This window comes from Setaria italica, chromosome I (genome assembly GCF_000263155.2).
Source record: "Setaria italica strain Yugu1 chromosome I, Setaria_italica_v2.0, whole genome shotgun sequence".
NCBI lineage: Eukaryota > Viridiplantae > Streptophyta > Magnoliopsida > Poales > Poaceae > Setaria > Setaria italica.
Window position 1 is genome coordinate 36,376,476 of NC_028450.1, and position 26,189 is coordinate 36,402,664.

General features: G+C 47.9%; 6 protein-coding genes across 6 annotated transcripts; 3 read left to right on the forward strand and 3 right to left on the reverse strand.

Moving 5' to 3' along the window:
* The first annotated feature begins 1,279 nt into the window (after positions 1–1,279).
* LOC101786234 lies at positions 1,280–4,025 on the forward strand. The gene is made up of 7 exons (XM_004953639.4): positions 1,280–1,720; positions 2,001–2,174; positions 2,320–2,412; positions 2,532–2,600; positions 2,841–3,047; positions 3,371–3,496; positions 3,621–4,025. Exons 1-7 carry the CDS (start codon positions 1,466–1,468, stop codon positions 3,771–3,773), a joined length of 1,077 nt encoding a protein of 358 aa, XP_004953696.1. The 5' UTR covers positions 1,280–1,465; the 3' UTR covers positions 3,774–4,025.
* A 100-nt stretch (positions 4,026–4,125) lies between these two features.
* On the reverse strand, positions 4,126–7,960 carry LOC101786630. Its single transcript, XM_004953640.3, has 4 exons — positions 7,181–7,960; positions 5,224–5,507; positions 4,908–5,135; positions 4,126–4,773 (listed from the first exon to the last, which is right to left on the reverse strand). Exons 1-4 carry the CDS (start codon positions 7,707–7,709, stop codon positions 4,285–4,287), a joined length of 1,530 nt encoding a protein of 509 aa, XP_004953697.1. The 5' UTR covers positions 7,710–7,960; the 3' UTR covers positions 4,126–4,284.
* A 1,834-nt stretch (positions 7,961–9,794) lies between these two features.
* On the forward strand, positions 9,795–11,579 carry LOC101752740 (probable glucosamine 6-phosphate N-acetyltransferase 2). The gene is made up of 2 exons (XM_004953642.3): positions 9,795–10,456; positions 11,227–11,579. Exon 1 carries the CDS (start codon positions 9,945–9,947, stop codon positions 10,440–10,442), a length of 498 nt encoding a protein of 165 aa, XP_004953699.1. The 5' UTR covers positions 9,795–9,944; the 3' UTR covers positions 10,443–10,456; positions 11,227–11,579.
* A 349-nt stretch (positions 11,580–11,928) lies between these two features.
* Positions 11,929–13,678, reverse strand: LOC101753151 (60S ribosomal protein L31). The gene is made up of 2 exons (XM_004953643.2): positions 13,500–13,678; positions 11,929–12,452 (listed from the first exon to the last, which is right to left on the reverse strand). Exons 1-2 carry the CDS (start codon positions 13,589–13,591, stop codon positions 12,173–12,175), a joined length of 372 nt encoding a protein of 123 aa, XP_004953700.1. The 5' UTR covers positions 13,592–13,678; the 3' UTR covers positions 11,929–12,172.
* Positions 13,679–15,908: 2,230 nt separating this feature from the next.
* LOC101753558 (PRELI domain containing protein 3A) lies at positions 15,909–17,006 on the reverse strand. Its single transcript, XM_004953644.4, has one exon. The coding sequence runs from the start codon at positions 16,779–16,781 to the stop codon at positions 16,191–16,193; it is 591 nt and encodes a 196-aa protein (XP_004953701.1). The 5' UTR covers positions 16,782–17,006; the 3' UTR covers positions 15,909–16,190.
* A 222-nt stretch (positions 17,007–17,228) lies between these two features.
* On the forward strand, positions 17,229–18,145 carry LOC101753981. Its single transcript, XM_004953645.3, has one exon. The coding sequence runs from the start codon at positions 17,297–17,299 to the stop codon at positions 17,954–17,956; it is 660 nt and encodes a 219-aa protein (XP_004953702.1). The 5' UTR covers positions 17,229–17,296; the 3' UTR covers positions 17,957–18,145.
* The last annotated feature ends 8,044 nt before the right edge of the window (positions 18,146–26,189 follow it).

Below are 26,189 nucleotides of genomic sequence, written 5' to 3' on the forward strand. Positions count from 1 at the left end.
GAAAAATATATTTTGGAAAGTCATGCTCATGCTTTATGCATCGAACTAAAATTGGTTGTTTTTATTCCCTAATCAATCGGTGTGTGCTATGTAGATTCCGTTACTTCTGACACATGGCCATAATAACTGTGACATGCTCATCACCTGTGGTGGTTTCATTGACGTGTCATCACCTGTGGTGGTTTCATTGACCTATCTAGGAACTTGACCCTCAAGTCGTGTGTAAATGTAGTTTTGGATGTGTACGTGGATGGTGGATGGTGTGAATGGATGTACCAATGTTTGCGTGAGGCTTACGGCGTGGGAATCCACACGTGTAGAAAAAAGGTTCTCATAGCATCTAGTGTTGCTACTCAATCTACGTAGAATTAGAAACGTTCTAGCCATGGGAGTAACGGACCGAACTTTATCATACATTTCTAATCTCAAAAAAAAAATCAGGTAGTACATGATTTGAGATCCATCCAAATACAAAATCGATTGTAGAATCAACATATAAAATTATCGAAAATTGACCATCTCCTATAAAATTTTATGGCACCTTGTGTTATATTTTATTGTTTGAGCTAAAAAGATACTCCTCCGCCCTAATATTAATTATCATTAACTTTAGGTTTGTCACATGTTCAATTTGTCCAACTTTAACCAAATTTATTAAAAGATACAATAACATCTATGATACCAAATTATTTTTATTAAATCTACTATAGGATATTTTAATAATAAATTTGTTTTAGTATATATTATTTTTTTATAAATTTAGAAAAAATGACAAGTTTGGTTTAATATAAATAAATAATATTTGGGGACCGAGGGAGCAGTGAATAATGATTCATGTATTATGTATCCTATATTCATGTATATTTATATATAGCTATATTTTACCGGTCCATGACATAATAAATTGGATGGATCTTGCACCATTTAACTAGGATAAGAATTATCTGTCTCACAACGACATTGATTCATGCGTCGGTAGGTAGATGTAAGATATTGCCTGTTGGCGACACAGCGGAGACAATCGATAGTGCACATATATTTATTCGAATGGGAAACATGTTTAATTTTAGCGCATGTATTGCATTTCCTTCTTCAATTCAGCATACTTTTGATCTTTGGAAAAAAGAAAATGTCAAGTCAGAAAGCAACCGCGAGTGGATACACAGAAGGCTTTTTGTCGATCTGGACGCACACCTCCAATCGCGTGCGCTAGTGTGCAGCTGCGGCCCAGACCGCGAGGATCTCTATCCAAATTCCAAGCCGGTTTCGTGCGCACCCGGTTTGGCGTTCCGGCTCCGGCTCTCCCTCTCCGATCCGTTACTTGACGCATCACTCCTCCCCTGCCCCAGGCTTTCCATTCCCACACCACACCGCACCAATCACCGCCGCTGCACCGCGCGGGTGCCTGATCCTCCCCCGCATTTCAACTCGCCCCTCCCGCTCCGCGCCGCGCAGCCGCAGCCGCATGGACCTCCCCGTGGTGGATCTCGCGCCGTTCCTCGGGACCGCCGCCGGCGGCGGGGCCGCGGAGGTGGGGGAGGAGGTGCGCGCCCTGTGCGCGACGGTGAGCGCCAGCCTGCGGGACACGGGGGCGCTGCTGGTGAAGGACCCGCGCTGCTCCGCCGCCGACAACGACCGCTTCCTCGACGTCGTCGAGCGCTACTTCTCCCGATCCGCCGAGGCCAAGCGCCTCCAGGAACGGCCCCACCTCCACTACCAGGTAGCCCCTCCCTGTCGCTTCTCTGTATCCTACTAGGCAGACTCTGCATTCGGTTTGGTGCGGATCGGGGGCGAAAGTTTGGGAATTCGGAAGGTTCTGAACCCAAAATTCACCCCTCTGCCTCTGGCAAGGAGGATCATCACTGCCTGTGGTGAATCAAGACCACCAGTGTGATCCCCGTGACTGTGATCCGTCCTATGGCTTATCGATCCATCCTATGATTGTGCTCAATGTATGTGGTGAAAACCGAAAAACCTGATTTGTCCCTGTTCCTGATAAGGTTGGCGTGACACCAGAAGGGGTGGAGGTTCCTCGCAGCTTGGTCGACAAGGACATGCAGGAGAAGATCAGGAGTATGCCCGAGGAGTTTCAGCCAACCACCCCTAAAGGCCCAGACCCGAAATGGCGGTACATGTGGAGAGTTGGTCCTCGGCCCGCAAATACCCGCTTTAAGGTTGCAATTCCTCTGTGACCTTTTCCGTGCGATGTCAAAATACTTGCTTTAAGGTCGAGATTCCTTTGTGATCTTTGCTGTGTGCTGGATGGTAAACTGGTGATTTGGTTATTCTGGTCACTGAGCTGTAAGTATCCTTGTTTAGGAGCTGAACTCTGAACCTGTTATCCCTGATGGATTGCCTGAGTGGAAAGAGACCATGGATTCCTGGGGTTCCAAGATGATTTCTGCAATTGAGGTAGATATATGCTTTGCTTAGCAACTTTTCTGAATAAATCTATGTTTTCTGCATTCTTTGCACACTGTACGGTGCTGCTGTATCATACATCACTTAGTTGTGCCATATGGTTTTCATAGGTTGTTGCTGAGATGGCTGCAATTGGATTTGGCTTGCCAAAGGATGCATTTACTTCTTTGATGAAGGAGGTACTATTCTACTCTATTCTCTGCGTTTTTTAGTTCTGTTGTAATTTTTAAATCTACTTGAACTGCATGCTCTTAAAAAATGCCAGGTCCCTTCGTTGTGTTTACTTAGTAACTTAAAAGTACCCTAGTGGGTTCTAAGGTTTAGTGTCTGCTCCATATTCCCCTTAAAAAGATGTAGTATGGGATTCAAGTTCTTTGATAATCTGATTGCTATTGCTCAATTATTCTTGTGGATACTAGGGACCGCACCTTCTAGCCCCAACTGGAAGTGACCTGCAGCGTCATGGTTCTGAGGGCACTGTTTTCGCTGGGTTCCATTATGATCTTAATTTCTTGACTATACATGGCCGAAGTAGATTTCCAGGCCTGAACATCTGGTTAAGGAACGGTAAAAAGATGGAGGTGAAAGTCCCTGTTGGCTGCCTCCTCATTCAATCGGGGAAACAGGTTAGCTTTTCCACTTTTAATGAACTTATCGTCATGAATTGTTTGGGGATCAACCTTTTTCCGTTTGTTGGTATCATACTTGCTTTGTTCTATCTTATGAGCACTTGTTTTCATAGTCCACGATGTTGTCATCATAGAAATCAGCCCTACTGTTATATATGACTCTTTTTTTTTTCTGAAAAATCAAATACTTTATGCTTCCACAAAAGTGGTAAACAAGAGAGAACCGGGGCCTAATTCTGGAATCTTAGATGTGGCTGTGAAATAAAGAAAAGAAGTACTTTACTACTCTTCCCTGATTAGATCTGTTTCATTCTGCACAGCTGGAATGGCTTACTGGTGGTGAGTGTTTGGCTGGAATGCACGAGGTGGTGGTGACAAAGAGAACATTAGAGGCCATAGCATTAGCGAAGGAGCAAAATAGAAGCTTGTGGCGGGTTTCGTCAACAGTAAGTTCCATCGACTCCCATACCGTGTTAGTTTGATCAAGAACTTCATGAGAAGTTGTTGGCAGTCAAATCCTATGTGCTTGACATGTCATTGGCTAACCCGTTGTCTGTTTTTGTAAAACAGTTGTTCGCGCACATTGCTTCAGATGCAATTCTAAAGCCACTGGGTCACTTCGCTGAAACACCCAATGCTGATTCATATCCCCCAATATGTGCCGGGGATTATGTTGAACAGGAGCTTTCAGTGATTAACCTGAAAGGAAAGGATGGATTGTAGACTATGCAGTGGATAAACCTGGATATCATGACTGACAGATATCATAATGCAAAACTAAATTATCCAAACTGGCATTTGTCTTCATTTCCAAATGATTCTATACTGAGGGTGCTACTCTTCTTCCAAACACACCCTTTTATGTCAATATAAACTATGCTTGTTCTTCCCTTTGTTAAGATGTTGGATACACTATTGTGTACCGCACTGATGTTACTTGTGGAAATTGAAGGAAAAAAATGCTTAGCTTGCAAATGAAGTGTGCCTGTGTTATCTATCTTGCTGCCCAGGAATGACCTCCAGAAAAACCAATCCTGAAACTGTTATTCTCCTCCTAGTGCAGTATGCCATTATCTGTAGTGTCTAAAGTAGTTCTGAATGAGAAAAGTCTTTCCTTCGATCAAAATTACACCTCAAGCAATAAGTTACGCTGCAAGCTGCTCGTTCTCAGCACAAATGACTCACAGAAATCTACATATGTACAGCGACCAATTCGGATACCATACCCCTTTCATCAGACCCAGTTGTTGGGCAGCGAGAAATTATGGAACCTGAAGGACACGTCTCCGGCGGTGTCCCTCTCGTGCATGATCCCGGGGTCCACTTCCGTCTGCACCCGCTGCTCGACGTGCGCAAACGAGTTCTGCCGCGGCAACTCGTCGAACGCCGGGGACGGCAATGGCAGCGGCAGCGGGCAGGGCTCCCGCCCCGGCCGAGCCTTCGCGTCGGAGTTGCCGTCCCACATGAACACGTGGAGAAAGATCGGGCGCAGGGCGTGGCGGTGCAGGGACAGCTTCTGGCTGAGGGAGACGGTGTCGAAGCACCGGATGGCGCCGGACGTGGACACCATCCATGGCAGGACCTTGTGGCCCGACACCCTCGAGATGATCAGCAGCTTGGACGCGCGCTTCGCCTCCCGGTAGAGGTCGCGGAGCCCCGACCGCGTCGACGGCAACTGGAGGTCGCCGTCGTCCTCCATGACGGATGAGACGTAGATGAATCCCTGCTCAGAGTCACAATCGATTTGAGAGTTCAGGCACATAAAAATACATGCACTAGGACAGGTTGGGAGAATGTATAGCGTGTGTTGCCGCTTCTAAAAAGGATTGTATAGCGTGCGAGACGGTTCGCGTGTACCTCTTCGGTACGGCTGATGGCGAAGCCAAGCCTGGTGTCGCTCTCCTCGAGAGTGATCTCCACCGGCATTTCTCCGCCCGCGGCCGTGTACCAGACGCGAACCGCCTTCACGACGCCAATGTCCACGCCGTGGTAGTCCTCGAAGCCGTAGAGGCTGGCGTTGGCGAGGTTCGGGAGGTCGGCCAGTGAGCCCGAGTTGACCGTCGCGGAGGCTGTCTCGCCGGAGATCTGCACCAAGAACGTTAGATCATGGGAGAAAACGCACACGGATTGGAACAAACAGCGTTCATACAGACTTGATTATTAGTACCCATACCTTGGTGAGAAGGGCCTCAGTTTGGACGTTCAAGAACACGATGGGCACGCCGGCCGCCTGGGACGAGAGCATCCAGGCGTTGGCGCGGGCAAGGGTGTCCTCGACGGAGTTGTAGCGGGAACCGGCGCGGTCGAGCGCCGTGGGCAGGATGAGCAAGGAGAGGAAGCTGCTGGAGTTGGGGATCGGTAGCACCTCCCGCATCTTCTTCTCCCACGGGTAGGACACGTAGCCGTCCTGCAGCTGCGCCTTGCTCAGCGCGCACACCACCCTCGAGCTCCTCGACCCTGAAGAAATGCAGAAGAGTTACAGTACTCAAATCAGTGATTTTCCAGGATCTCTGAAATTATGCATGTCTTTTTTCTTTGTTTCTGACTTAGTAGAAGAAAACTGAACGATCAGACCGATAAAAGTCAACCGGGGAATCTCCTAATAATTGCGTTAATAATTCGAGACAGGTTCTTTAAGTCAGATGAATATTCAGCAATCAGCAAGTGGTTCGCGGTGCAGAATAATGAATCTGGCTAAATGCTGATTCCGTTGAACGTGCATCACCGTGTCTGTTGCCTGGAAGTATGCATCTTGAGCTAGACTAAGCAATTGGATACTCTTATTTTTTTACTGACAGGATCTAAAACATTGCATGCGGACCTCCCAGGTTTCATCGTACTTACCCACCATATCTTACGAGGGGCCATGTTTGAATTGTTATTCTAACATCAATTTTACATAATTTTTAATATCATATAATTTCTACACCAGACCAGACTACTAAATTTTATGCTAAAACGTATTTACGGTGGTTCCTCAAATTTGATTCAAAAACATAAATGCGGTACTATTTTAAGTATAGTAGATTTTCTTTTCATTATTATTTTAAAATAATATTTTTGTGCAGGCGCGCATGGCGTGCCAATCTGACTAGTTACTACTATGACTTACAGTAACCTAATATCCGGGTTAGAATTCTACCATAGTCTGCATCGTACTTTCAGCAAGCTTGCAAATGCGAGAAGTAACAAGACCTAGTGCTTTTGTATTGTTCCCAAGAATATGCTCGACTACATAGCATTGCTTGTATGCATCATCTGGATCATAGACTACCTTTATAATTTTTCAGGCGAAGCTACTCCAAAAACTTCCCAACAAATTAACCAGCAGTCTGAACAGTCAACAAAACAAGAGCAGCAATGATATAAGCACCCTCTACAATCCTATCCCATCAGACCCTGGATATTCTGAGCATATTCACAGATAGGACAAATATCGGATCATGTTTGTACTCCTCGAAGTGATCATTTTTGACTGTCGTAGTCTGTGCCGATCCAAGCATATGCCTATCTACCAGCCTATGCACACTACCAAGCAACCAAAATCAGGCCTTGTTTAGTTAGGGAATTTGGGAGGTGCCAAATTACTGTTACAGCACTGTAGCACACTGTAGCGTTTCGTTTGTATTTGTGAATTATTGTCCAAATATTGACTAATTAGGCTCAAAAGATTCGTCTCGCAAAGTACAACAAAACTGTGCAATTAGTTTTTAATTTCATCTACATTTAGTACTCCATGCATGTACCGCAAGTTTGATGTGATGGGGAATCTTCTTTTTGCATAGTGTCAAAGTTGGGAGTTGGGAGTAACTAAACATGGCCTCACTATCCTGAACACGCCCAAATGTGAGGAAACGATAAAGCGCCTGTCACCTATCAAAGCCAGCCTACTTGCTCAACTTTCTGTGCACCAAAGTCCGCATGCAGAGGGCACAAGCACGCACCTATCCTTTTTCCCAAGTCCAACCCGGCATGCAACGAAAACTACGTCGCGGACTTTTACTTTCCACAAACTAAATCAAATTGATGTACGGTCTAAGGGTGGATCAAAAAATGATGCAAAAATATCTAAAATTCAATCTGCACGGAGAAGAGGATAAGCATATGCTTGGTAGTGGTTGTGATGCTACCTCTGATGGCGATGCACTCGCTCTCCATGCTGTCGACGAGGCCGACGGCGTAGTTGGGGTCGCGGATGGAGCGGAGCACGTACTGGCGGCTGCGCCCGATCATCCCCCCGCCGCCGCCGCCGCCGCCGCCGCCAACGGACTCCTGCGGCACGATGCAGGCCTGCATCCTGGCGGCGGTGGCGGCCGCGCCCGGCGCCGCCAGCTCCCCGCTGTCATCCCCGCCGGCGGCGACGAGCCGCTGCTGCTGCCCGCCCTGCGCGTGGCGGCGCACGCGCACCTCGACGGAGGTGTCCCCGCGCTTGAAGGCCGCGTGGAGCAGCTTCTGCAGCGCGGCGCGGCCGCCCTTGAAGGGCGCGGCGTGCGCGGCGGGTCCGCCCCGGCCGCCGACCCCGATGAGGAGCTCCTCCACGACGTCCCCCGTCTGCACCGTCTCGCTGCTCCCGGGCCCCCACTCCTCCGCCCGCGACCCGCCCGCCACGCACTCGATCGCCACCACCACCCCCTGCCTCCTCCCGCTCTCCATGGGCATGCCCCCCCTCCTCTCTCTGTGTGTCTCCTCCTCGCGAGCGTGGGCGTGGCCTATCTATCGAGGGGGAGGAGGATCTAGCAGGGCAGCTCGAGCGACGCGGACCCGGGAGGAAGAGCAGAGCAGCTCGGCTCCCTCGCGCAGATTCCTCGGCCTCTTCCGAGCCGGCGGCGGCCGGTAGAAATAGGAGACGCTTTCCAGGAGGGTGCGGATGGAATGGAAGCGACCGAGCGTGATGGTCACTGGGACGATGCCACGACGGCCACGCGTCGAACCGGACGGAAAAGAACCCCCCGGCCCGGTAGGTGAATCCGCGCCCTCCGTTGCCAGACAAGTTGTTAAAATCTGGCAGGGTGACGTTAGCAGAGTGGATGTCGTGGGGAGGAAGAGCCGGGCCCGGAATTTTCGTTGAGTGCTCGACCCTCGGCCGGCGCGAGTGCCTCTCAAGTCTGATCGGCAGATCCCAGGTGTGCGATTCCGGCGGCCTCGCCGGATCGGAATTCAGAACAACGGCACACGCACTGGCACTGCAGCTTCGATGGGCTCGTGTCACGTCAGGACACCCCTCGGGCTTTATTCTCCGGCCATCAAACGAAATCACAGTGTTACATTGACTGTGAACCAACATGTTGAACACAGCTCTTAACACGATCTGTCCTGTTAAGAAGACTCGAACCCGATTTTCCAACGCCACTTCAACTGTACCCATTGGTCAAGGCTTGTCTGTTACGGCTCACGCCTTCTCATTGGAGGACCTGGGGGGAGTACGATCGCGCGAGTATCATAATACCGCCACCGCCGAATCCAATTTTCCGAACACCGCCGATGAATCTAAATATCATTTTCTAGGTCGTCGTCGGATATCCATGACATCATCCCTGAAGAGAAATTCAAACGGATGGCCCGTACATGATACGGTACGCCAATCGATCCTTGTCCAGTGAAATTTAAAAATCATCAAACCAAGTGGATCTAGCTTGCGCGGCCACTCAATCAAGTGGCATTTCTATATTACATGGATCCACCAATCAATGGCCGCCGTCTGACAAAAAAAAAGTGTATAATAATATAGATTCAGTATACGGATTGTAGAAGTCCGGTGTCACGAAAAGGAAAGAAATGAACAGTTACCCACTGCTCTCGGTGACCATTTGTCCGTTTCATACAGGGAAATACCAAGAAATATACGTCTCGGCTTCCACGCGTGATCGCTGGTCAAGTTTCGCGTTCATGCGCCGGTGCCCAATAATGGCGGTGTACTAGAGGACGTGAAAATTCCATTTCTACGGGATGAGCGCTGGGAAGAAATAGCATCGTAGGAATGGATTATGGAGAAGCAAATAAATTAGCCATCTTCGTTGACGTCAGAGCAAGTTGCGATGTTGACATATCCACTTCATCGCAGCATTAAAAGTGCTTTTGAATTTCTATAAGCTTGCAAAGTATGGTTGAAAATGAGAGCAAACATCACAATTCGAGCAAGTTCTGCTTATGCTGAAATCATTACTTTGGAATTTGGATTGACCTTTTAAAGTGTTCGGAATACGGTCCCTGCAATCTCTTGCCCCGAAAACAAGTAATTGAATCGATACATGAAAATTTGACGTGAATTTCATGTGTCCTGATATGCAACTTCGAGATTAAATTCGCCCTTTACGGCTTTAAGGCTAATCCCAGTGGGAGTTTCATAGAGGTTTCATGCACATTAAATACGGTGACACATCAGTATATGTGATGACATGGCATGATAGTTATGAAGTGAGAGAGGAAAGGGGTTTCATCAGGATGAAACTGTGTATACACTGTTTCCAAGACTATGAAACCTATTGAAACTTGCATTGGGGGCTATAGAGTTTCATTTCATCTAACCATATCCAATCACATGCCTCACAATTAAATGTTATGGGCATCCTATGAAATCGTGAAATGAAACTGTGCACTGGGACTCCCTGTTTCATTCATGAGAATACACCTCATGGGATGATGTGGCATCCTTGAAAACAGTGCAATGAAACCTTGCATTGGGACTAGCCTAACCATTCAAGAGCCTGCAAACCTGTTTTTCACCATGGTCAAAACACCATTTGACTTGCATAAACCTACCCATACCCTTTTTTCTTCTATGGTCAATCCAGAACGTTGATACGACATCCAACGGCATCTGTGATGCGTAGCACAGAAAAGAAGATCTCCGAAGCCGAAGGGAAACTCTGTCCCCACCCAAGCTAGCAGACCGAAATGGCATCCACCTCACCGGAATCCGCCGTCGCCGCCGCCGGGGATGTCAACGATCCCATCCAAATCCGTCGCCTAGAGCTGTCCGACCAAGAGAGGGGCTTCGTGGATCTCCTTTCCCAGCTCTCCACCTGCCCGGACCTCACTCCGGCCGAATTCGCCATGCGCTTCGCCGAGCTCGCAGCTCAAGGCGACGACCACGTCATCCTGGTGGCCGAGGACCCCTCCGCCCCGGAGCGGAGGATTCTCGCCACGGGGTGCCTCTTCGTGGAGCGCAAGTTCCTGCGAGGCGGCGGCAAGGTCGGGCACGTCGAGGACGTGGTGGTCGATGCCGCCGCGCGCGGCAGGGGGCTCGGGCTCCGCATCGTGCACCGCCTTGTGGGGATCGCCAGGGACGCCGGCTGCTACAAGGTCATCCTCGACTGCACACCCGAGCTGCGCGCCTACTACGCCAAGTGCGGATTTGTGGAGAAGGGGGTTCAGATGGCTGTCTACTTCTGAACCAGACTTCAGAGGTATGGCTCCTCTGGAAGTGCTGAAAGAAATGCTGTAGTTGATCGTTGGCAAAATACACTAGCATTTGGTTGTAGTAGAGCAGCATAGGTGTAACAAGATTCAAATGCATTTGAACCAATTGCGCAAACACTCCAAACAGTGATGCACGTACCATTCTGTATCTGGAGTTAATTTGTCTTGCTCAAGTTGGTGATGGAAGATGAGCTCTAGAACTAAGGATAAACTTGAGTTTTGAGTTCAAAACTGAACCAGTTGAGGATGTTTGGTGCAGTGCAGTCATTTGTACACCTCATTTCTTATATATGCTCTCTACCGTCAATCTGTTTTGCAGCTTAAGCTTGTTACATTTTACCATTCCATTATAATTCATATACCACTGAACAGACATATGAAAATCCTATCATGCATGCTGACTAATGTTTTGCTACATATACAAAATGTTATTTCAAGCTATGAGGTCGCCAATTAAGGTTTTCTCATCCTTTGCCTAACTCATATAGATTGATATTTATCCTAGCGTTACAAGGTGTTACATTTGTCTTTCTGCCATCTTAACAACTCAGATCACTTATTTTCTTCTTACTAGAGCTACGGCTAGGTTCAGATGCAGCATTGTTTTGTGCTAATAGGAATTGACAACATTTCCTTTATGTGTCATTATTCAAAAATCAATGTCGAATTTTTGAAACTTCTGCTCTATGCTGCTACAATTCCTTTTTTTGCCTCATTGATTTTAAGATCTTACAGTCCATCCCATTTTCTGTTGCAGAGTCATTGCTGAAGATTGATGGGCTTATCCGCTTATGCGCTTGTTCTGCTCTGGGGACCCATCCAGAAATTTCTGATTTCAGCATGGCAGCATTTGTATGAACCATATGCTGTGTTTTTTTTTTACTGATGTTTTTGACGTTGAGAAATTTCCTTGGAGCTATTAATTCTTTACAAGGACGATAAATTTCCAACAGTTATCAGGCCTGCTAGCTTTCCTGCTTTGTTATTATGAGGTCACCACGAAATGCTTCCCCTTTCTATCCAGATGTTTGCATCAGATGTTAAGATCACTAATTCTTTATAAGGACGATAAATTTCCAACAGTTATCAGGCCTGCTAGCTTTCCTGCTATGTTATGGTGAGTTCACAAAGAAATGCTTCCCTCTATCCAGATGTTTGCATCAGATGTTAAGATGACACGCCTTGGGTCTGGAAAGACCCATAATGCTTGCCGTGAGCCACCAAAAGGTCCTAGGTGCTTATGCCTGCAATTTGCTGAGGCTGTAGGATGAAGCGTGCAACAAACTGAAAGAGCACTCAAACAGAAACCCAAGCTGGACATCATTAAACTGAAGAGAATGATACGATTCCCACCTCGGCTATATAAGCCTAAAACACACCACAACATGCAGCTTAAACACAACTGGTACTATCTGACATTTGATACCCACAACACGTTGTGAAGAGAGCGAGCATTCACTGATGCAAGAAAACATAGGCTGATGGTTCATCACACGCTTGTAGGTAGGTTCACAGCACACTATAAGGATTCCACTAACTTGGCAAAGTAGTCAAAATTTCAAGCACTTGAAAGAAATGAGCGAAGTCTCCAATCTTCTATTACATAAGTCATCAACAGCAGATAACAATAAGCTAAAGCAACATTATCAAATTTGCTCTCATGATACGCACCAAGTGCTAGCTGATTGAATCCACGGTGGGACTTAATCCTCATCCTCAACAACCTTAGTACCCAAGCCTTTGAGACCCTCTGCAGGGATCTCAGCAACTGTGACCAGAGAGTAGAGTTCCTCCTTGGCATCTTCCTCATCGTTCCTCTTGCGGGCAATTCTGACACGGACTCTCCTTGGCACACTCCGGATACCACTGCTCCAGATGTGCTTGTTGAGCTTCACATCGATCCGAACATCAGCAGTACCCATGGCCTTCTGTGCGAACTTCCTAATCTCCTTGATGGCATTTGGTGCCTTCTTCTTGAAGGTGCTGTATACAATCAACAGCAGATTAGCGATCACTACAATGACTGATCACTACTTATCAATTTGCTATACATGACTTCAACTACAGGAATAAATAGACAGCAAAGTATTGGATTTCTGTGTGATTGTTGCACCCAAATGGAACACATGACAGCATGTCAAGGCAACATGTGTAACGATGAATGGCATCTTTCTACCGGGCATGTAACTGTATCAACCACGACATTGTATAAGACAGATACCTGACTATGTCCGGACAAACAAAAAATGATTATGGATCAGATATGCAACTCCCAACATATGATGGCAACATATTCATAAAACAGCAAAACATAGAACTTCTATATAGATGTAGCACCCAAATGGAACACATGACAGCATGTTAGGGCAACATGAGTAACGATGAGTGACATCTTTGTACCGGGCATGTAACTGTATCAACCACAATTGTATAAGACAGATACCTGACTATGTCCGGAAATCGCAAACAATATTATGTAGATGGTAGAGTAACTACCAATCAAATTACACATGGAAGCTAGAATGGGTGAAAAATGTACTGCCCAAATGGAACACATAGTAGCACGATGAGAAGCAAAACGTGTAACGATGAGCAGGTTACATATCCCGGGCATGTAACTGTGTGCAGCCACAGAATGATAAGGCAGACACCTGACTATACCCGATAAACACCTAATAGAACGGGACTAACAAAAACAAATAGCTATTGCATACCACTACTCATCAATTAAAACAAGACAAACTCGAGATAGATGTGGGATCAAATACAAGAGCAGGATCCACAAAAATCTAATCCCGCTCGGTCAGATGATTCCGACTGTACTATAGCTGGTAAAGGATACTTATCCAAACAGGTGTACCAACCAATTGCGAGCCCACAGAGTGCTCGCAGGCCGTAACCCTCCGCACCAGCATCTCACAGAACAGGTCGTCGAAGAGCGATACTACTCTCCAACACACAGATCTACTCAGCTGCTACCGCAAAGTTTGGGAATGGTACAGAAGGGCAGGGGAAGGAAGGGGACGATACCATCCGTGGAGGCGCTTGTGGAGGTTGATGGTGTACTCGCGAGTCACCACCTCGTCCTTGCGTGTGCCGGGGCCGCGCTTCTTCTCCGACATCTCCGCTCCGCCGCCGCGTCCGCCTTTCTCCTTTGCTCGAGCTCGAGGGAGGTTGCGGCGTGAGGAGATAAACCCTAACCGCGCCCGCCAGGGTCGCCTTTTTATAGCGGCGCGAGTTAGGGCTCCCTACCCTTTTGGGCCTCTCCTCCCGAATACGAGACCAGCCCATGTGTACAGAATTAGGCCCATTTAAGTAGACCGTGTCATTTTCCTCCTCCTCTTCTTCATCTTTTTTTTAATGTTTGCAGATACCTTGTTCATCCCGCCCGTGAGAAGCTTGAGAGCTGTGAATTGTGATCACTTAGCAGTGGAGGTTGCGGGAGTTCGATGTCCGCTTTTTTTTTTCTTTTGGAAACGTTCGCTTTCGAGGCTAGCTGATTGCGATCTTATTTTGGCTTTGATGATACACTTCCTTCACAGTATCACCATTAGCTGAGCAATTCAATATCTCTAACGCGAACATGACCAGATTTTTGTATATCTTCTGAAAACGGAAGCTACGAAAAACGACCAACTCCACGACCCTCGCAGTGTGCCCCGTCATTTGACAAGTAACAGCTACCGATAAACCAGTCAGTTCGACCAACTACTGAAAAATATCGGCCAGTCTCTGTCGGTCTTCTGAGAAGACTGAAACATTAAGCTTATCGATTATATCATGGTCACGACTCACTACCGGCGGCTTAATAATTGCCTAATCACAATTGACACCAGCATAGGCCTGAGAACGCTTGCCATTGCAATACTCCATACATGCAAACAAGCCAAAGGTAGCATTGAAGCATAATACATTACTTTATTTGGGTTTCAGCAAATGTTTGTTGCACGCCACAAAACCAGTACAGAAATGTGATCACAGTGACCAATCATGTAAACACGTACTAGCTGATAAATATCAGTGAGATAAAAGAAGCAGTAGCCCATGGGTTAACAAAGGAGCAGTGAAAAAATGTAATCAGCATCAAATATGCTGGGCAAGAAATAATAAACAAGCAAAGGAGGACAGATAAGGTACGGGAAAGATATTCTTGCAACCATTTCATAGCCAGGGAACAAACTAGTGAAAGCAGGTTGCCTCCAGCAGCAGGAAGAGGAAATTAGCAGGACTTATACAATTTCCTGCCAAAAGAATAAGGACAACATAGACCGAACTGTGGCAGATTTCTGAAAATAGCAGTTGCCCACAACCACATTGTTAGTTTACAGTAGAGAATTAGCTAGGATACTAGATCTGCTCTGAAAGATGGCGAATCTAATCATCTCAAGTATCTTCACAATCCATGGAGTGAAATAAACGGTCAGAAGAAAGTTGGAGCTTTAGGGAAAGATGTTGACATGTAAGGGATGCAGTGGCTTGGTGAAGTAAAAATGTGATTGCAAGACAACAACAATGTAGTTCCTGATGTGCGAATACACAGAGAGAATTCAATATTTGTTTTAATATTAACAAACACTGCATAATGGAACGGTTGGAAAAGGTATTCTAGTTACTTAAGCTATGACTGGCTTAGTGGCTTACCTCAACTTTTAATTTATGCTAATTGAGTATATAAACTAATGTAACTACTAACTACTTAGCCACACCTGAACAAGCACAAGCAGACTAATAACATAACCTCATACCCACAGACCATGAAGGAACAGAAGAGTGTATACAAAGTGCCAAACTACATGCAGAATATTAGTTAATAGATTCAGGATTTAAAAGACCATGACGAAACTCATGATCCAGTTTGACTATAGTCTGTAGATTTGTAATAGAAGAATGCAACGCAATCACAACATATGCCATGCCACTCTTATCAATAAACCAAATGGACAATCTGTGCAAAAAATGACAGAACTACAAGCTTCAAGAATGACACATTTATGACTTTTGCCTGTCATCTACAAACACAGACATCAATAGATCAAAGCAACGCTATTGTCCAATAGCTTAAATTCACAAAGACAAGCGCAATAGAGGCTCAAAATGGTTCCACAGACAACAGAAAAAGTCTACGGTACCTACTAGGCACAGTATCTATTATTTAATAGATACAAGATTTAGAAGAACCATGAAAAATCTCAAGATACAATTCAACTGTTAGAAAAACATTGTACTTCACAATGCAATACTGATCTTACCAATCAATAAAGTGGAACGATATACTATTATTACCAATCAATCAAGTGGACAGCCTGAGCTAGAACAACAGAACCTATGTGACCAATTTCATTAATTGTTCATCGATAGCCTTCACCATTCGCTCTTTCCCAAGAATCAGAACGCCCACTAGATAAATCTAATCGGTCAAAGCATGAGCACTACCCAATCTGTCAAATTAGCACAATAAGCACCAGAGATTTCATAACAAGAGTAGAATTGGCAAAGCATATTACAAAAATCAGGGGGTTAAAATGGATTTCACAGCTAACAGAAGAATTAAGTCCTCAAGCTTTATTCCATTTCGGATTCAGCTCATCATATCATACAGAAGAAGAAAAGAAAAACAAGCGCCTAGTAGGCGAGGTTCGATTTGTCCGCGCGCACGCAGTACAGATCGAGCGAACCCTTCGATCCGATGAGATCAAGCAAAGAGGCAAACCAGAGGTCAGATCAGACGGCGGAGGGCGCGGCGCCCGCGGACTCGGCCTCGAGATACCGGCAGATCCGCTCGACGACCTCCCTCCCCTTGGCGCTATTCTGCAGGAACCTCTCGGCGCACCGGGTCTCGACCTTCTCGGCGACGGCGGCAAGGGCCGCGAGCGGGCGGCACCGGATCGTGGTCTCCTGCCTGAACTGCGTCCACTCGTCGGGGCGGTCCGGGTGGGGCCTGTATGAGGCCCTCTCCTCGACCTCGATGAGGCCCCGGAGGCTGACGTTGCGCACGACAACGTCCATGGCGCGGCGTTGTGCGTCGACGAGCGAGGTCTCGACGCAGTGGCAAAGCGCGGCGCCGTTGGGGGACGCCGCGGCGGAGGGGAGGAGGCGGCGGAGGATGAAGGGGAGCGGCGGGGACCGCACCGTGATGGAGCGCGCGGCGTGGAGGCGGCCCGTGTCCGAGTCGAGGCGGCGGTGGAGGGTGTGGACGTCGGCGACGTGGGAGAGCGCCGTGCGGGAGGCCGGGTCCGTGAACTTGCGCCACACCGCCGCCGTCACACGGTCCCACGGGTGCAGGTAGACGTGCTCCTGCGCGTACACCACCATGGCGCCGGCCGCCGGTCTTGGCCTAGTGGGGCTGCGGGGGTTTTGGCTGGATTTGATTGATTTCCTCTTTCTTGCGGCGAGGGTTTGGGCCTCCAGGGGGTGGCTGGCGACTTGGCAAGGACGGACGAGGAGGGGAAGAAGAGGCAGGAAAGGGGGAATGGAGGAGGAGAGGTAGTTTTTGTAGGGCCCGAGCCCGATCGAGCCGTGCGGCCGCCGCTGGATTTTTGGGTCGTGGGGAGGAAGGCAGCCCGAACCTGCCGGCGAGGCCGAGTGGTGCGGTCGGCACGTGACCCCGAGTCCCCGACTCCGTCCTCCTCCCGCCCGCGTGTCCCGAGCGGTTTCCTTGTGCTGCCGCGTGTGCTGGCAAAGCGTACACCAGAGTTCAGTACATCGGTGAGGAGAAAACGTATTCTATGTTTACGCCTTCCGCTTGACTTGGGAAACAGGAGAAAGACTACTCCGAACCAGGCGAGCAGCCGCCACCGTGACCCGCGACCTTTCCTTGTCAGGCTCAGATGGCGCTCTCGCAACTCTCCCGCCGCCTCCTGAGCCCGACGGCCGCCGCGGCGGCGCAGCTCCCCAAGACATTCTCCCATGGGCGCGATCCATTCATGATCATCCACCCGGGCCGCCGCTTCTTCTCGGCGTCCGCAAACCCCAGCTCCTCCTCCACGCCGTCAGAGCCCGAGCCCGGCCTCGGCCCCCCCGGCTCCGCGCCCGCGTCGCCTGACGAGATGCGGCACCAGGAGATCGAGGGCCCCACGGTGGAGCGCGACACGTCGCCCCTGGCTGACGAGACGCGGCGGGAGATCGACGCGCTCCGCCGCACCGTGCAGCGCCTCAGCGGCTCGCTCGCGCTCCTCGGTGGGGCGCACCTCGCCGCCGGCTCGTGGATCGCCTACGGTGCCCCGCCCCTCGGCGTCGAGACCGCAGCCGCGGTGCAGGGCGTGGCGGCGTTCGCGTTCCCCTTCGCGGTCGCCCTGGTGCTGCGCCGCGCCATCAAGCCCATCGCCTTCTTCCAGAAGATGGAGGCCAACGCGAGGCTGCAGGTGCTCACTCTGTGCCTCCAGGCTACGAAGATCGTTAACCTCATGCTGCTCCGGACGCGGGTGATGGCCATCTCTTGTGCTCTCGGGGTGTCTGTCGCGTCAGTAGCTGCGATATTGATGCGGTGAGTTTAAAGCTCAGATCTCGTCGAGAAGGATGGTTAGTATCAGTAACTGAGGAATAATAATGCACTGTTAATAGGCAAATAGACTTCGAAGTTGGAAAATTTGGTGCTTTTGGATGTTGGACTGTGCTTAGTTTTGGTCATTGTACACGAAACAAAGGAGATTATAATGTGATTGTCATTGTTTGAGATATTTCTAGTACAGTGAGTGATATTCCTCTTCAATTGGATCGAACCAGTTGGGCGAAATTCAGCATTTTCCTTAGAATTTAGATGAACCAGCTCCATGTTGATATCCTGTTTGTTAATAACATGGTTATAATTAGGGGAAAGCTATACTGTGCTCGCGCATTTCTTTGGCTTCCCACACTTGAATTTTCTCCTCATCCCATCTTCTGCATCTTCACCGAGATTTGATCCGTCTTCTTCATCTCCGGTAAGACCCAGCTCCATCTGATCCATCTCCGGCGAGCTCCGATGAAGGCAAGAGGTTAGGGCCTTAGGGGATTTGGGTTTGGGGATGGGGGATTCAGGCCCTGGGGTTCCTGGTGTTGCAGGTCATAGAGGGGGGTCTGGAGGTGGCAGGCCGGACAGGCGGTGATGGTGGCCGTGGGGATGGCGAGGCACGGCGGCGGTGGCGCTGCCGGCCGGGCAGTGGAGGATGGCGGTTGGGCCAGGTGGGGGCGGGGGCACCAAATCTGGAGTGGTTAGCGTGTGGGTGGGGAGCGGCAGCGAGAGCCGCCGGAGACGGGGTGGAGGAGGGTGGGGTGGGGGCACCGGCGTTGACTCGTTGAGGAGGAAGCTTGCGCTGTTTTGTTTCGGAGGAGAAAGAAGGACCGAGGAAGAAGAAGGGAGGAACAAGAAACAACAGCAGACGTCAGATGCAGATCCAATGGTTGGTCGGGTGTGAGGGGAAGTTGAAACACTCGAGTGCAAGCTAGGTAGCCCCAATAATTACATCTTAGAGCGGAGCGTCTTCTAACCCTCTTACCGCCGAACTATATTTTGGAACTCTGTGTTTTGACAAGGTTATATGATCTTACGCTAGAGTACTACAATTCCTGGTTCAATCAGTACTGAGAGGTGAGAGCAGATGGACCTTTGTGATTTGGCAAGGTTTTATGATCACCTTTTGCTTGAAGACTACTATTCCTGATTCAGTTGATACTGAGATCAGAGCAAACTGGTTGTGGCATGTGCTTAGTTCAGAAGTCAGATTTGGTCTCTTAGATGTTTCTCCAAGATTACCTTATGTAGATATGTGATGTCAAGGAGTAAGTAGGAGGTAAATGGAAATAGCATTGTATTAAATACAGTATTGGGAGTCGACTAGAGTGGTGTTTTATTGCGAATATTACCTTCATTGTTAATGGTTGAGAAAATGGATTTATCATAATCTTTCAATAGTTTCGCTAAATCTAGTTCCAGATTTTTCTTTTGTTTTCTGATTGTGTTTGTTCATTTCTTTCTCTTTCCTTTTTTTCTTCTTTCTTTTGTTTTTGGGCCCTTGGCCTTCGGACCTTGTATTTGGTTCTTTTATCCCTTCTTAATTTAATGGTGTCAGTTCAAGAAGAAAAAATAGTTTAAACAAACAGGACTCAATATTTTTGCTGCTTGTTAACGTCGGTTATCTTGTTGGTGATTCACTGGTGACTGTCTAGTTAGGCATCAAAATATATTATCTATATTTTTACCAAAAAAAGAACTGGATGGAAGGTAAGCACCCTTGCATTACTGCATATTATCCACATCCTTGCATTAGTGTACCCACTTTTAATCCTGACTTGCTTCTGTAATGTTGTAGTTGGATCAAGATTTTGAAAGGAGGGACATTTGATATCACAAAGTTTCTTTTTTAATCAGCTTTAGTAGCAGTTATTTGAGTTTCATTTTGGTACTTAAAGACCCATATCTCTATTAAATGCTGGATCTTTGTTTTGGTAATACAGTGTTTCTCCACTTGCTGTACCCTTTGTTATAAGCATTACAGCACCATTGTCTGCATCTATGCTCCAAACCATTTTTCTCTAGTTTGTTGTCTCTAATGTGCATTGGCAATTTTATGCCCAAGTATGGTAGAAAAGATTTGTTTGTCTTTTTTTGAACCAGTAAATTTGTTGAATCTTCTTTTTGAATAGGTGAATTCTCATGAAATTTGGACAAGCCAACTTCAGTTTAATATCTTTTAGGTCAGATAACTTTTTCTATAGGTCTATCTTTCCTGCTGCATATGTGTCTCTTGTAGCCAATCAGCCATTGGGAATCATTTGATGAATCTAACCAAATAATCACCTGGTGTTATTGATTGCTATGAAGCAATCAGAGTCTAGAGATGAAGTGTAATGTTCTTTTCAAATTACAACTCCGGTTCACAGATCAGTTGGGTCCTCTACAAACATGCTAAAGACATCGAGATACTTCTTGGGTTTGTTTACCGAAGTTTCTTTTTCACGCTGTTGTAGCCTTGTAGGGATGACAGCTTGAATTGATTGATAAGCTGAATATTACTGGTCTTTAGTGATCCTGATGTGAGCTAAGCTTCTTTTTTTTTTTTGCTAAATGCTTTTGAAATCGCTGAGCTGTATAATTTGGATTTAACTTGATGTCCATTGTTTCGTGATGGATACATCGTGGTCTAGCTAAGTATGTAGTTTAAGACAATAAGCAATTTGTAATCATTTGACAAATCTAACCAAATAACCACCCAATGTTATTGATTGCTATGAAGTGATTAGAGTCTAGAGATGAATGTAATGTTCTTGTCAAATTACAACCCCAGTTCACAGATCAATTGGGTCCTATACGAACGCGCTAAAGAAATTGAGATACTTCTTGGGTTTGTTTACCTAAGTTTCTTTTTCACACTGTTGTAGGGATAACAACTTGGATTGATTGCTTAGTTGAATATTACCGGTCTTTAGCAATATTGACGTGAGCTAGGCGATTGGATTTTTTTTTTTGGCTAAATGCTTTTGAAATCGCTGAGCTGTATAATTTGGATTTAACTTGATGTCCATTGTTTCATGATGGATACATCATGGTCTAGCTAAGTATGTAGTTTAAGACATGACAGTATACAACTCTTACCAGATGGTTCTTAAAAAGCTGTGGATTTCTAATTCATTAATAAAGGGATTTGTCTTCTCCTGTTGAAGAGAGTGATGTTTCATTTGAAGAGCCCCATTTCTCACACACTCTTTTACTGGCCTCAAGTCACCTGACAAGGATAAGAAATAGAAGAAAAAACAGAGAATACTGCACTGTGTTTACCTTGTTGTTTAGACTAGGTCAAGGAGAGCTTTTTGTAGAGGATGTGCACCAGGCATTCTCTACTGTGTAGGTTTCGTTGCCTTTTATGCTTCTTTTAGACAACACTGTGAAATAGCTTGTCACCATGCTTTTGGATAGTACAGATTCACCGGCAGCATTGCCCACCACCAATAGGCCTTGTCTTAGCTGCTGGATAAACGTAGCGCTTGTGTCAACAACTGGATAAGAATTGGCAATTATTGGTGCTCTTTCTTGCCATTATAAATAGGCACCTGTAATGCAAGGAGTATGCACACCTATCTCACTCAACTTCAGAGTCCATTGAGTTTCAGGTCTCTTTTCACTCAAGGAAACATGCATTCTTGGGCATCAGTGGTTCAGCGCTGCATGTAGTTCTTCAACTCTTTGATTTGTGCTAACCTCCTTGAGCATAGGATCAAGCCTATGCAAACATTGCTACGTTCTTCTTCCTGCACCAGGATGGGGAAATCCTTATGTTATGCCCATAACATTCTTGACCTTGCAAGGCCAAGGCACAGTGGCTGGCTGGCTGCAAGCTGGGGAAGTTTGTTGGCTGGTCCGTGAAAGTGAGACTCATCTTTGTTGAGTGTCTGTCCTTCTCAGCTTAATCTCTGTTCAACATGCAGACCAGTAGACTATCTTCTGCATCTATGTATTGATCTTTTCTAATGTCTGTTCAACATGCAGACCAGTATATTATATCTTCTGCATCTATGGATTGATCTTTTCCTTTGTGTGCTGGGAAAATGCGTTTTGTTTCTTTCCAGCTGGTAAATCCGGCATGGGTGCCTGAAATAACATGTATTTGCATCTGAATCTGGTTGGTGTCATGCTGGATTGTTGCTGCAATGCTGTGTCTAATTTTCTCTGAAATGAATGCTTACAAATCACTTGCGGCCATGCTCGATCACATGCTGCTTACACCAACATTCAGAAACATCGCACAAAGTTGGGTGTTGCTGGCCACTTGGGGATGCGGGTTTGCAGCCTTTCTGGAGTTTTTTGTGAGCTTGAGCTTGAACCTTTCCGGTGCGTGCAAGTGCAAGTTGCAAAGTAAGATACGGCCTGGAATGTCGATGTAGTGAGATATTTCTACTTGTCTTTGGCGACAGAGTATCTCGTCTTTACCTTGCCATTCTTTTTGCAGTTGTTGGATCTGAGTTGCTTTGCACGTCGCCTCTCCATTTTTCTTCTCTCGTTTCTGCAAAACCCTGTGCTGCTTTTTTACAGCGTTTTGTGTTAGTTACTCCTTGAAGCGTTCGTGTAATTGTGGAATGTTAAAGCAGTTTCTTCTCCTCCATGAAGGAGCTGGGCCTGCTGGGGTGGATTGGGAGTTTGGGACCCTGCTGAGAGTCGATCTGCACAGCGATCGATACCTTTTTGGATGCATCGCCTGTGCCTCTAATTAACCATCATGTTGCAGCTTTTACAGTACTTATTTTTGCAACCGCGAGCTGATTGCAGGGATCAGAAATTGCAGCAGTTCTCTCCGGAGTCCGGATGAGTACAGTGAGGAGTTTGATTACTTGAGTCTCCATAGCACAGCCGTACCACCTTGCAAGTTCGTTCAATTCAGTTACTTTTTGGAGTATTACTTTGTAGTACCATGTACTGGCACCTCATTCACTGTCGCTTCAACTAGAAGGTGATCGTCCATTCCCCAACCTTGTTTGAGGAATGGTGTTCTAAAAGTAACAGTGAGTATTAGTTCCCTATGAACTTTGCCTGTGCGGCAATTCGTACCGGAAAGAAGACGCGCTAGGTTAAGAAGCAGAACACTTTGTAGCATCGTACGAATCACAAGCCGCACATCCTCAACCACGCGTAAGACATAACAAGATACCATGAAATGAAGAAACAACCATAGGGGGGGAACATTTATGCAAAATTAAGCACACATCTACGCAGGATGATTAAATCGAATTGTTGAATTGATCCAAACAAATGACAAGTACATGTGTCGATCCCTCTCTCGAAGGGATTGAACAACAAATAACAAGACACCAAATTAAACTGGTGCATCAGCGACATCATCAATCAATTCGTTAAATTAAGCAGAAGAAGAAGGGGGGGAAAAAGAAGAAGACAAAGACCGGCGGCCGCCATCATGCCTCCCCTCCGTCTCTTTCTCCTCCTCCTCCGGTCGGCCGGCCGGCGGCTCACTGAATGTAGTAGGCGAAGAAGGAAGCCACGGCGGCCCCGAGCGCGGCGCCGAGGGCGGGCGCGACGGCGGAGGACCCGCTGGTGGGGGCCGGAGCCGGGGCGTCCGCGGCGAGCGCCACGGTGGCCGAGGCGGCGACGAGGACGGCGCAGGCGATCTTCTTCATCTCCATCCCTTCTTCTGCGAAACGACGGAACGGAGGCGAGCGACAAGAAGAGCTGCGGCGAGCTTGGCTGCTGCTGCTTTTCTTGGCTTGCCTCTGCGCCTTCGAAATTGCTTGCTTGCCTGGGAAGCGAGGGGATGGGCGGGGTGGGGGATTTATAGCTGGGATTAACGGGTGCTAATCCCCGGAGGGGAGCTCTGAGCGGGGCGATCGCGAGTGGGTGGGCCGCCATGTGGTGGCGCCCGCTACGTGCCTGCATGTGCATGCGAAGCGGGCGAGTGGCTGGGCGGTCATCTCGCGGCGGGGGATGGGAGGAGACGAGACGAGACGAACGGGTCGCGTGGCGTGGCTCGTTGCGCTTTCGTTATCGAAGTTGAACGAGTCCCCTTTCTTCGATCTGCTAATAGTCATCAGGCGCGCACGTTTATTTGCGTGTTGTAGCTGCGTGTTAGTTTTGGAAGAAAATTGGGCTCTGGTTGACGTTCTGTTGTTACGTGTCTGCTATTTCTGTCAGATGTTCGTCCTCGTCGCCGGCGAAACAGCGCGGTAACTTGCATCTCTGTACTAGCTGTTGCGACACGATATCCGGTTCCGGTAGTTCAGAAGGTTCGGAAGACAGTCTAGTTTTCAGTTTTTCACAGAGAACGTAAGAAGACCGGTGACGAATTGACGATGATCCTGCAAAACCCGGGAAAATGATAAATCCCCGAAGATTTTCATCGGCGACTTGGCTACGGAGAAGCAGCAAGTTGCGTCTTCCAGCTGCTAGATGAAAGAGAAAGGGGAGCTGTTCAGCTCAGACTTGAGAGACTTTTCGAAATAAATAGAAACTAAGCCTGCCGACCGGCCGTTTTAAAAACCCACTGGTCCATTTCGAGTGCTCCTCTCCGCTTTACATCTCTACTAATCCTCTAGATTATGCCCAACACCATGTGTGTTAAGCTGGCGAAAAAGCGATCGCCAACCTACTTCAACCTGACGAGCGCGATGACAGGGAGGAAACTTGTGCTAGCAGTTTGGTTCGTTGCGGCCTGCGGAGACCCAACGCATAAAAGCAGCAGCCAATTCAAACCCCCCCATGGCGCCGCCGCACCGCCGCTCATATCATCGAGTCGCTGAGCACCGGTGTCATGGGGCCCATGGCCAGCGCGGGCGGTGGGCCCAGCACCACGTTCCCGCCAATGATGTCGCGGCTTTGGTAGCAAGAGAAGGACCCCAGCACACGTGGCAGAGAAAGGCATCTCAAAGTCTTCGATCAATTTTTTGTCCATTTGTTCAGTTGTTCTAGGCTTGGTCAAATTTGCTGTGTACCAGGCTGCAGATAATTGGCTGGCGCTACTAGTTCACTTGCGATCATGTTAACTAACTGAGCAACCCTCTGAAGCCAGAGTTCATTGGTTTGGAGTTTGAAAAACCCACATCGATCGCCTGCACAGCCAAATTTGCCAGCCTGACGGGGTAGCTACCTCATCTGCTCATCAGATTCCTAAAGCATCTGCCCTCCATGAAACAGAATGAACAAGGAGGATATTGTTACGAACTCCAAGCATTAGGTACACACCTAACGACGATATGGCGGATCAATCATTAACCTGGAAACTTGTTCGTTGCGGATGAATCGTCTAATCGCTCTGTACGAGCTAATTAAACCTCAAAAGAACCTATCGGCAACTAACAAGGTCCCTCTGTAAATGCTACGACTCCAACAACACTCCAGCTACTTCACAATTCTAAACCTGAATCTGTTTAATCTGATCGACACGATTCACGGTTGCAGACGACACGATCCAGCTCTTGTTTGATCCACAACGACCCACGGTTTATTGGTGACAAACGTACTTGGAGAGGGACGCAACGCAACGGGATTCGGAGCGCCCTTGCGATCTCCGAACTCTTCTGAATCTGAAGTCTGAACAAACCGATCGGGTTCAGAAAAACCATCACCGTTTCCATTTCAGCTCCGGCGACGGGGACGTCCCCGCGCGCTAGGGCCTAGGAGATTCCGGCATCCACCGCACCGAGGGGGAGCCGCGGATGAGTGGGGGGAAGAAAGAATGCCGCCGGTTTCGCTGGCTCGCCACTGGCATGTCGACCGGTGAGAGCTGAGACGGACGGGTTCCCTGCCTGCAGCTGAGCCCTCCCTTTCGTTCCGTCGCCTCCGTACCGCGCGCAACGCCGACGGCGCCGATCTGACTGGCACGCCCTTGTTCCGCTCGATGCGGCTCGCCTCTTGTTCATACATGATGCTGGAACACCGGACACGCACGCCCAGACGATCACAGCCGAAACGCCGTGCTCCAGACTCCACAGTCAGAGAACAAGAGGACGCACGTCGCGTATACTACTTGAGAGCCGACAAAGGCATACATTACCAATGGAATTCTGCCAAATTGGTAAAACTCCTCTTCATGTGCAAATACAAAGGTTTCCCAATCTCCAAGCTTTTGCTTGGTTGAGCCTTGCAAGGACGCGATACAGGACACTGTGCGTTGATTTGATCTCCGATCCCTCGGTCCCTGTCGAACGCTAGCATACGTGCCATCTTCCCCGCCACGCCGGGGCGCACCCCCTTGCGGCACACGCTCGAACCGCCATGCTCACCTCGGCGCGCTCCGGCACGCG

Coding starts and splice junctions, on each gene's coding strand:
- LOC101753981 (XM_004953645.3), top strand. CDS start 17,297: ATGGCGCTCTCGCAACTCTCCCGCCGCCTCCTGAGCCCGACGGCCGCC.
- LOC101753151 (XM_004953643.2), bottom strand. CDS start 13,591: ATGTCGGAGAAGAAGCGCGGCCCCGGCACACGCAAGGACGAGGTGGTG. Junction 12,453..13,499: donor CACAAGCGCCTCCACGGATG/GTATCGTCCCCT, acceptor GATTGTATACAG/CACCTTCAAGAAGAAGGCAC.
- LOC101786630 (XM_004953640.3), bottom strand. CDS start 7,709: ATGCCCATGGAGAGCGGGAGGAGGCAGGGGGTGGTGGTGGCGATCGAG. Junction 5,136..5,223: donor CTGAGGCCCTTCTCACCAAG/GTATGGGTACTA, acceptor TTCTTGGTGCAG/ATCTCCGGCGAGACAGCCTC. Junction 4,774..4,907: donor CCATCAGCCGTACCGAAGAG/GTACACGCGAAC, acceptor GACTCTGAGCAG/GGATTCATCTACGTCTCATC.
- LOC101752740 (XM_004953642.3), top strand. CDS start 9,945: ATGGCATCCACCTCACCGGAATCCGCCGTCGCCGCCGCCGGGGATGTC.
- LOC101753558 (XM_004953644.4), bottom strand. CDS start 16,781: ATGGTGGTGTACGCGCAGGAGCACGTCTACCTGCACCCGTGGGACCGT.
- LOC101786234 (XM_004953639.4), top strand. CDS start 1,466: ATGGACCTCCCCGTGGTGGATCTCGCGCCGTTCCTCGGGACCGCCGCC. Junction 1,721..2,000: donor GGCCCCACCTCCACTACCAG/GTAGCCCCTCCC, acceptor GTTCCTGATAAG/GTTGGCGTGACACCAGAAGG. Junction 3,497..3,620: donor TGTGGCGGGTTTCGTCAACA/GTAAGTTCCATC, acceptor TTTGTAAAACAG/TTGTTCGCGCACATTGCTTC.